This window comes from Mandrillus leucophaeus, unplaced genomic scaffold, assembly GCF_000951045.1.
Source record: "Mandrillus leucophaeus isolate KB7577 unplaced genomic scaffold, Mleu.le_1.0 Scaffold348, whole genome shotgun sequence".
Classification (NCBI taxonomy): Eukaryota; Metazoa; Chordata; class Mammalia; order Primates; family Cercopithecidae; genus Mandrillus; species Mandrillus leucophaeus.
The window spans coordinates 675786-685015 of record NW_012103676.1 but is presented as its reverse complement, the minus strand read 5'-3'; the positions used below and the strand labels follow the sequence as shown (position 1 = coordinate 685015).

General features: G+C 45.3%; 1 protein-coding gene across 1 annotated transcript in view; it reads left to right on the top strand.

Moving 5' to 3' along the window:
* The window catches only part of ABCC11 (ATP-binding cassette, sub-family C (CFTR/MRP), member 11), an 81358-nt gene that overhangs the window by 48136 nt on the left and 23992 nt on the right, over window positions 1–9230 (top strand). Inside the window, exons 14-18 of the mRNA XM_011989149.1 lie at window positions 2243–2446; window positions 4504–4638; window positions 4712–4808; window positions 6485–6574; window positions 8862–8965. Coding sequence (XP_011844539.1) covers window positions 2243–2446; window positions 4504–4638; window positions 4712–4808; window positions 6485–6574; window positions 8862–8965 — 630 coding nt within the window. The remainder of the gene's footprint in view (window positions 1–2242; window positions 2447–4503; window positions 4639–4711; window positions 4809–6484; window positions 6575–8861; window positions 8966–9230) is intronic.

Genomic DNA, 9230 nt, shown 5'->3' with positions numbered 1-9230 from the left:
TCTTCTTCTTCTTCTTCTTCTTCTTCTTCTTCTTCTTCTTCTTCTTCTTCTTCTTCTTCTTCTTCTTCTTCCCCTTCTTCTTCTTCCTTCTTTTTTTGAAGGGGAATCTCGTTCTCTGTCTGTCACCCAGACAGGAGTGCAGTGGGGTGATCTCAACTCACTGCAACCTCCACCTCCCAGATTCAAGAGATTCTCCTACCTCAGCCTCCTGAGTAGCTGGGATTACAGTCATGTGCCTCCAGGCCCGGCTAACTTTTGCATTTTTAGTAGAGACAGTGTTTCGCCATGTTAGCCAAGCTAGTCTCAAACTCCTGACCTCATGTGATCCACCCAGCTCGGCCTCCCAAAGTGCTGGGATTATAGGCATGAACTACTGCGCTTGGCCTATTCTTCTTCTTTTAAAGCTGGGACTATAAATCTTTGATGGCAGAGAGCTCAATGATCATATTCAAGGTTGTTTCTTCAATAGGAAGAACAAGATCTCATCTGTAAAATGGCATAAATAGGAGTACTGACCTGATTGGATTGCTTTGAGGTTTAAATGAGTTAATACAAAGTGCTTTGACTAGTGCCCGGCCTAGAGTAAGTGACAACTACTATTGTAAGAGCACAGTAGGCATTGAATAGTGTTTGATGTATAAGTAAATGAGTGAATGGGGAAACTGGGCTTTGGCCGGATCAAGCAGGTTGTCCAAGGTCACACAGTGGTGACCTGGAAGCACGGCAGGGACAGGAGGTTTCTCTGCCACCATTTCAACTCTGATTCTTCTCTACAGAGACTTCAAGCAGTCAGGATAGAACAGGAACTAGGACTTACACTCCAGCTCCCACTTCCTCAGAGCCTGAAGGAGGGATGGGCCAGCTGGCGGCTGCCTGGAGCGCTAATCTGCAAAACATGCTCAGTAACTTGGGTTTTCACCCTCAACTCCTATCACAGCAGGTGCCCTGTGAGATGGTCCTTCCAGCGTCAGTAAAGCTCCTTGCAGCCATTCCAGCTCTGGTCTGTTGAGTGGGTGCACACAGTGCAAATAGTCTTTGATGACATCCCTAATCCAGGCCAATGGTCCCACAAGTTGACAGGTGCTGTCAATGGAGATTAAAAACCTGAATAAGGCCAGGTCCAGTGTAACCTCAGCACCTTGGAAGGCTAAGGTGGGAGAATTGCTTGAGCCCAGGAGTTTGAGACCAACCTAGGCAATATAGTGAGACCTCATCTCTACAAAAAAAAAAAAAAAAAAAAAGAAAAGTTTAAAAACATTAGCTGAGTGTGGTGGCACCACCTGTAGTCCCAGCTACTCGGGAGGCTGAGATGGGAGAATCGCTTGAGACTGAGAGGCGGAGGTCGCAGTAAGCCATGATTGTTGATGCCACTGCACTCTAGCCTGGGCAACAGAGGAGACCCTGCCTCAAAAAACCAAATACATAAAACCAGAATAATATGTGAGACAGTGCTCTTACTTGGGAATGAGTGATTTATTTTATTATCTGAATTTTTAATAGTTTAATGTTTGCCTCCTAGAAGTTGATAGGTTTAGAAAAATTGTATCTAAGTAAGAGTTACAAGTTTTTAAAAGTTATGTATCTTTAAATTTAGATTCAGGGGATACATGGAGAGTTACAAGATTTTTAATTAATTGAGAAGCAATTTATTCATCTCCTACTAACCACGTTTTGAAAAATATTTTTATTGATGCATAATATTTGTACATGTTTTTTGGGTACCTGTGCTATTTTGTTATATCTGTAGAATATGTAATGATCAGGTCAGGGCATTTAGGGTACCCAGCACCTTGAGTATTTATCACTTCTATTGTGCTGAGAACTTTTCGACTCCTGTCTACTAGCTCTGCTGAAATATACAATACCTTGTTGTTGGCTATAGTCACCCTATTCTGCTATCAAACATTAGAACTTATTCCTTCTATCTAACTTGATGTTTGTGTCCATCAGCCAACCTCTCTTCATTCTCACCCCTCTTCCCTACCCCCAAAAATCCTTTCCAGCCTCTGGTGTCCATCATTCTACTCTCTACCTCCACGAGATCAGCTTTTAAGCTCCCACATATGAGTGAGATATAGTATGTATTTTTAAGTCCGGAATGCCAAATTATCAGGTATCCTGGAGTGTGTGCATATCTTGGTCTGTACTGAGGGAGTTCTGTCTGCTACATCTGCCCACCCATTTGAGCGCACCTGGCTGTGCTTGCTCTCTGGACATGGTGCTTTTTACTGCCTGTCTGCAGATCGGGGAGCGGGGCCTCAACCTCTCTGGGGGGCAGAAACAGAGGATCGGCCTGGCCCGCGCCGTCTACTCCGACCGTCAACTCTACCTGCTGGATGACCCCCTGTCTGCTGTGGACGCCCACGTGGGAAAGCACATTTTTGAGGAGTGCATTAAGAAGACACTTAGGGGGAAGACGGTTGTCCTGGTGACCCACCAGCTGCAGGTGAGAACCCCTCCAGGGCTCTGGCTGTGATTGATGGATAACGTAGATCCTCAAGCCTCTGCCATTTCAGAGTGTGATTCAGTGACAGCCTCCCAGCACCTGTCCTCATCTCAGGCTAGACTCCATATTTGGGGAGGGCTGTAAAAAACTTGGATTTCCTCGCTTTCCACACAGAGCAAACAGACTGGTAGAAGATTTTTGTGCTGGTAAAAATTAAGAACAAATTTTATGGTCTGCTTTATCTTCAAAATTTTATGAGTAGACCCCTGCTTTTCAAGTTATAAAAAATGAAAACAGGACCGGCACGATGGTTCATGCCTGTAATCCCAGCACTTTGGGAGGCCTGTAATCTCAGCACTTTGGGAGGCCAAGGCAGGAGGACTGCTTGAGGCCAGGAGTTCAAGACCAGCCTGGGCAACTTAGAGAGACCTCCCATCTCTACAAAAATTTTAAAAATTAGCTGGGTGTTGTGGTGCATCTGTGGTCCCAGCTACTGGGGAGGCCAAGGCGGGAGGATGGAGCCCTGGAGGTCAAGGCTGCAGTGAGCTGTGATAGTGCCACTGCACTCCAGCCTGGGCAACAGAACAAGACCCTGTCTCAAAGAAAATCAATCAATCAATAAAAAAGAAAAGAAAAGAAAAAGAAGCTAATCTATCAGAAAAGAATCCCGCAAGTCTCCCGTTCTTAGATTGAGAGCCACCTCAGTGTGTTTTCTTACCAACGATGAGCGCAGAGCAATGACTGCTTCTGCTGCTGCTTCTCCTGGGTCATTTTCCCTTGAGTATTTTCACATATGGCATTGGCCACAGTGCCTTATTATTTTCTCTCCCCCTTCTTCTTCTGTTTCTTTTTCTCTCGCTCCTTATTTTTGCTTTACTATTTTTTTTTGGTATAAAATATTTAAAACCTAAACAAGGTTTAGAAAATAATTAATAAAACCTATGTATCTACCGCCCAGATTAAACAATAAAACATTGATTCCACTCTCCAATTCTGTTGCAGTTCCTCCTTTCTGCTCTCCTGACTTTATTGTTTATTGTTTCCATGCATGTCTTCATACTTTTACAGCATATGCATGAATCTCTAGACAAGAAGAAATTCCTTTTGCATATTTTTTCACTTTATAGAATTTTATAGAATTTATTTTTTACTTTCTGTGCCCTTTGGTAGTTTCCTTTTCTCCCCTCAACATTATGTTTTTTGAAATCTTCCATGCTGATACTTGTAACTTTATATATATATATATAAAATATATATTATATAAAGATATATATGTATATATTTCGAGACAGAGTCTCACTCTGTTGCCCAGGCTGGAGTGCAGCGGTACAGTCTCAGCTCACTGCAGCCTCTACTTCTCAGGTTCAAGGAATTCTCCTGCCTCAGCCTCCAGAGTAGCTGGGACTACAGGCACACGCCACCATACCTGGCTGATTTTTGTATTTGTAGTAGAAACAGGGTTTCACCATGTTGGCCAGACTGGTCTCGAACTCCTGACCTTGTGATCTGCCCACCTTGGCCTCCCAAAGTGCTGGAATTACAGGCGTAAGCCACTCCACCCAGCTTTATAACTTTATTTAATTCTCATTGGTATAGCATTCCAATATCTGAATATACCAGAATTTATTTCTCCAAGAGGAACAATTGTTTCTTATTTTTCACTTTTACAAAAAAAAAAAATACTTCCATGTACATCCTTCTACATGTATCTTTGTACACACGTTTGAGAGTATTTTTGGATAGAGTTTTAGGAGTCAAATCATTGGTTCATAAACTTCAAAAATCTTCCATGTTACTGAATAGGTCAAATTGTTCTCCAAAGTAGTTCTCCAAGGAACCCTCCTTAACTTAACTACAATCCTCCTGATAGTTAAGGAGAGTTCCTTTTACCTCAGATCACCACCGACACTTGAGTTGTCCAACTTTGAAATGTTTGCTCATCTGTTGGTATGAAATAATATTTTATCGTGATTTAAATTTACGTTTTCCTGGTGAATAGTAAAATCAAACATCTTTTCCTGTGCTTACTGAAGGCTTTCTTTCTTCTGACTGTCCAGTACTTAGAATTTTGTGACCAGATCATTTTGTTGGAAAATGGAAAAATCTGTGAAAACGGAACTCACAGTGAGTTAATGCAGAAAAAGGGGAAATATGCCCAGCTTATCCAGAAGATGCACAAAGAAGCCATATCGGTGAGTCCTGCCCCGCCGCCCTCACTCCCCATCGTGGACGCACGTGCACTCAGGGCCTGTGCTCTCTCCCCAGGTCACGTTGCAGGACACAGCGAAGATAGCAGAGAAGCCACAGGTAGAAAGTCAGGCTCTGGCCACCTCCTTGGAAGAGTCTCTCAACGGAAATGCTGGTAATGGTGCGGGAGACAGGACAAGAATGTCTGCATGCCTGCCTGGGTCCTCCAGACGTCCCAGTGTTTCCTCCTAGACCCCAGATTGGGCCATGACCCTCAGTGTCTGAGACCCTAAGCATTTACATACACAGGGTTCAGATCCAAGTAGTTGAGGGCCATGGGGTGTAGACTGCTGGGCAGGAGGCCTGAAGGATCCAGGAAGTGAGTGTTGCGGGGGGCACAGCTGAGGGTGTACAGCAGAGGCAGGATAGGAGGTAGCTTTGGCTCTGAATGGCACAGATTTAAGGCTTGGCCAGGCATGTAGACATTCATTCACTACACACTGGAAGACAGTAAATATTGAGAGCAAAGGTATTAGGGATCAGAAATGAATTGGGTTTAGTCCCTGATGTCTGGAAGCTCATGGCCTTGCTCTTGTCTGGGGCAGAGTAGCAGAAGGGAGCGACTTCCATTTTTCGAGTAAGACAGTTCTGGATTTGAATCCCAGCTCTGCTGCTTACTAAGCTGTGTGACCTTGGCCATCTAACTTAACCTCTCTGAACTCTCGGCAAAAGTGGAGATGATGGTACTTAACTCCACAGGGTTGTAGTGGAGATTAGATGAGGTCAGATATAGGGAAGAACCCCACACAGGGCCTGTCACATTGTAGGCTCCCGTCTCCCACTGAGTCTTTTTTTTTTAGACAGAGTGTTGCTCTGTTGCCCAGGCAGGAATACAGTGGCACGATCTTGGCTCACTTCAACCTCTGCCTCCCAGGTTCAAGCAATTCTCGTACCTCAGCCTCCCAAGTAGCTGGGACTATAGGCACCCACCACCACACCGGCTAATTTTTGTATTTTTAGTAGAGACCGGGTTTCACCATGCTGCCTAGGTTGGTCTCGAACTCCTGACCTCAAGTGATCCACCCGCCTCGGCCTCCCAAAGTACTGGGATTATAGGCATGAGCCACCGTGCCCAGCCACCAATTGAGTCTTTTTGAAGAAAACCTACTCCAAAAATTTCCATCCTGGTGTAATTTCCCTCAGGATTAAAATTCCAGAGAAAGAGCACTCTTCCCCAGGAAATATTGGGCTGTTGTTACTAGAAGGGAGAATAGCAGGCAGCAGCAGCAGACAGTCACTGCCGTGATGGCTATGATTATCATCAGAAACATCTATGGGCATCTCCAGGTACTGGTTTTCAGGCCAAGCTCAAGGTCAAGAGTCCACCTGGGCTGGTCAGGGCTGTTTTGTGAAGCATTATCTCAGAAGTGTATGGCTGCAGGGCAACTTAGCAACCCTCTCAGCTTTCCATTTTTTTGGACGAGTGAACAGAAGGGTTAAGTGATTTGCCTGATGTTGCACAGTGTCATGGTGACAGTTCTGAAACCCAGGTTTTCTGGTCCCAGGTGGTTTTCTTCATTCTTTCCTGCATTTCTCTCAGCCCATCATACACAGGAGACCCTGCAGTCCCTCCAGAGTTGATTGAATGGTTAGGGATGGATCCCTTTCCAGGCTCTGGAGCCCAGGTCAAAGGTTTCTTTCAGCAGGGTCTTCCCTGAAAAACCTTAGACGCAGGTGGGACACTGAAGCTAGAAGGTGAAAAGCTGGCCCAGGATCGAAGCCAGAGACAGAAGGAAGGAGATCATGTGATTGGCAGGCATACCATTTTTCTCTTCTTCTACTCTGACCCAGTGCCGGAGCATCAGCTCACACAGGAGGAGGAGATGAAAGAAGGCTCCTTGAGTTGGAGGGTCTACCACCACTACATCCAGGCAGCTGGAGGTATGGTTCCCATGCCAGCCCAGGGCTGTCTCTTGGAGCAGCCCTATCCCTGAAACTGGGTCAGATTAGAACACGTGAGGTCATGTGAAGTAGAGAGATCCAGAGGAGCCATGGTGTTTATTGGCCTAACTTGCAAAACCAAACTCTACTCAGTTATAGCAACTCTACCATCAAAGCCAAGGTTGGAAGTTATATTTTCATGTATACTCATTATTTCAGTGTTTTTCTATTTTTTTAGTTTAAAAAATTTTTTTAAAAAGAATAGAGATGGGGTCTTGCTCTGTTGACCAGACTAGTCTTGAACTTCTGGCCTCAAGTAATCCTCCCATCTCAGCCTCCCAGAGGGCTGGGATTACAGGCATGAGCCATCGCATCCTGCCTCATTATTTCAGTGTTTTTCAAACTCTGGGCTCTGCTCCCTTAGTGGGTTTTGCAATCAGCTGAGTTTATCATGAGCAGCACTGAAAGACATGAAATAGAATCGGATAGAAAATAGCAGCCACATCGCATAAGGTCACAGTGGTGGGACTTTTATTTTGGTGTGATTTAGAGTTTCTTAATTTTTATTTCTTAAGGCAGGTAGAAGGCAATTAGAAGTTCAAAGCTACTGCCTTCTTAAATGGTGTATATCATCGTGTATATTTACTGTACAATGTTGTAAACACAAAACTCAATATATGGTGCTGTACTTATCAAGTAATTTAAGAGATTTTTGAGAGTAATTTTTACTCCATGAAACTTTTTACGCATCGTTGACATTGGAAGCTGACCGTTGTGTAAGATGTCTCCTGTCTGCATGCCTGGGGGAGGAAGAGGTAGGCTGTGTACACAGGACACTGTTCCCGCCCTGTCCACCATGGGTATCCTGCAAGGAATAACCCAGGGCCTGCCCAGACAGAGCAGGGAACAGCAAATGCTTGTGAAATGCATGAATGGATCTAGCAGCATACATTGATCTGTATTTACCAAGTGCCTACTATGTTCCAGGCCCTGTGCCAAGCTCTAGAGGGGAGGGGGCATAAAGTCATCTAAGAACCATCGCTGAAATCTAGCTGGAGAATTAAGACATTGCTTCCATCAGATGGTGAGAGAGATCTCTGTGGCCAGGGAATCTCAAATCTCATCAAAGAAGAGACAACCCTTGAAGGAAGGATAGACTTTGGGAAAAGACTGTAGGCACGGGACATGTGAGCATAAATAGGTGAGAGGAGTGCTAGAGCAGGAAGCAGTGCCCCAAGAAGGAGTGTACCCTGCCTTTTGCCACCCTTAACTGCTTCAGATCCCAGCTCTGCCACTCACCAACTCTGTGAGTTTGGACAAGGTAGCTCCCCTCTCAGATTCAGTTTTCTCATTTTATTAGCCTATTTGTGCTGCTGTAACAACATATATTAGACTGGGTAGTTTACAAAGAACAGAAATTTATTTCTCACTGTTCTGGAGGCTGGGAAGTCCAAGATCAAGGTGCTGGCAAGTTTGGTGTCTGGTGAGGGCCCAGTATCTACTTCCAAGATGGCGCCTTGAATGCTGCGTCCTCCATCGTCCCTGGAGGGGATAAATGTTGTATCCTCACATGGTGAAAGGAACAAAAAACCAGGGAAGCAGCTCTCTGAAGCCTCTTAAGGGCATTAATGCCATTCATGAGGGCTCCATCCTCATGGTTGTCACCTCCTAGAGGCCTCACTTTCTAATACCATCACCTTGGGAATTTGGTTTCAACATTTTGGAGAGACACATACATTCACACAATAGCACTCTTGAAAATGGGGATAGGAATTACTAATTCAGAAATACTGCATACATTTAGTACTATTCCTGGCATGTAGCACATGATAGTACATAGTGCATAGTGCATACCACATAACAGGTAGCTGTTATTGTTACTTATAAAACTGAACCTGCAGGACCTGCATAAGGTGAACGAACTTCTCTAGAACACTGCCCTGTGCCAGGCACTGGGCTGAGTGCTTGACACACATTATCTCATATCATCTTCAGCATGGCTCTGAAGCTGGTAAGGTTATCACTATTTCATAGGTAATGAAGTGGCATGTTGCTGACATTTGGTACCTTGTCCAAGGTCACACGGTTTGGAAGTGGTGGAGCCAGGATTTGAACCCAGGGCTCCCTGACTTTGGAACCCAGCTCTTCCCATTCCTTCAAGGTGTCCACAGTGGGTGGGGCTCAAGGGTTTCCAAGCACTCAAAGACAGGGATGGCCGAGCAGCTGAGTCAGCAGTTGCCTCGCACCTGTTTGTGGCACTTGTACATCACCACTGTCTCCCTCCCAGGTTACGTGGTCTCTTGCATAGTTTTCTTCTTCATGATGCTGATCATCTTCTTCACAATCTTCAGCTTCTGGTGGCTGAGCTACTGGTTGGAGCAGGGCTCAGGGGTGAGTGCCATGAGGTGGGTGGGCTGTGTTTCTATGGGCTTGAGTGAGGTGTGGTGACTTCTTGCTCCTTGAGACCACAAGAGCCAGAGCATGGCTTGGGACCCACATGACAAGCCCAGAGCTGGTGTTCCAGAGAGAACCATGGGGAGCCAGGACTCCGGGGTTCTCCCGCACAGGCCTCCTGACTTTGTAGAATGAGTGGCCACCTGATCAGTCTTACTGGAAAACCAAGAGATTTATATCCCCAGACAGTCCCCCAAGAATC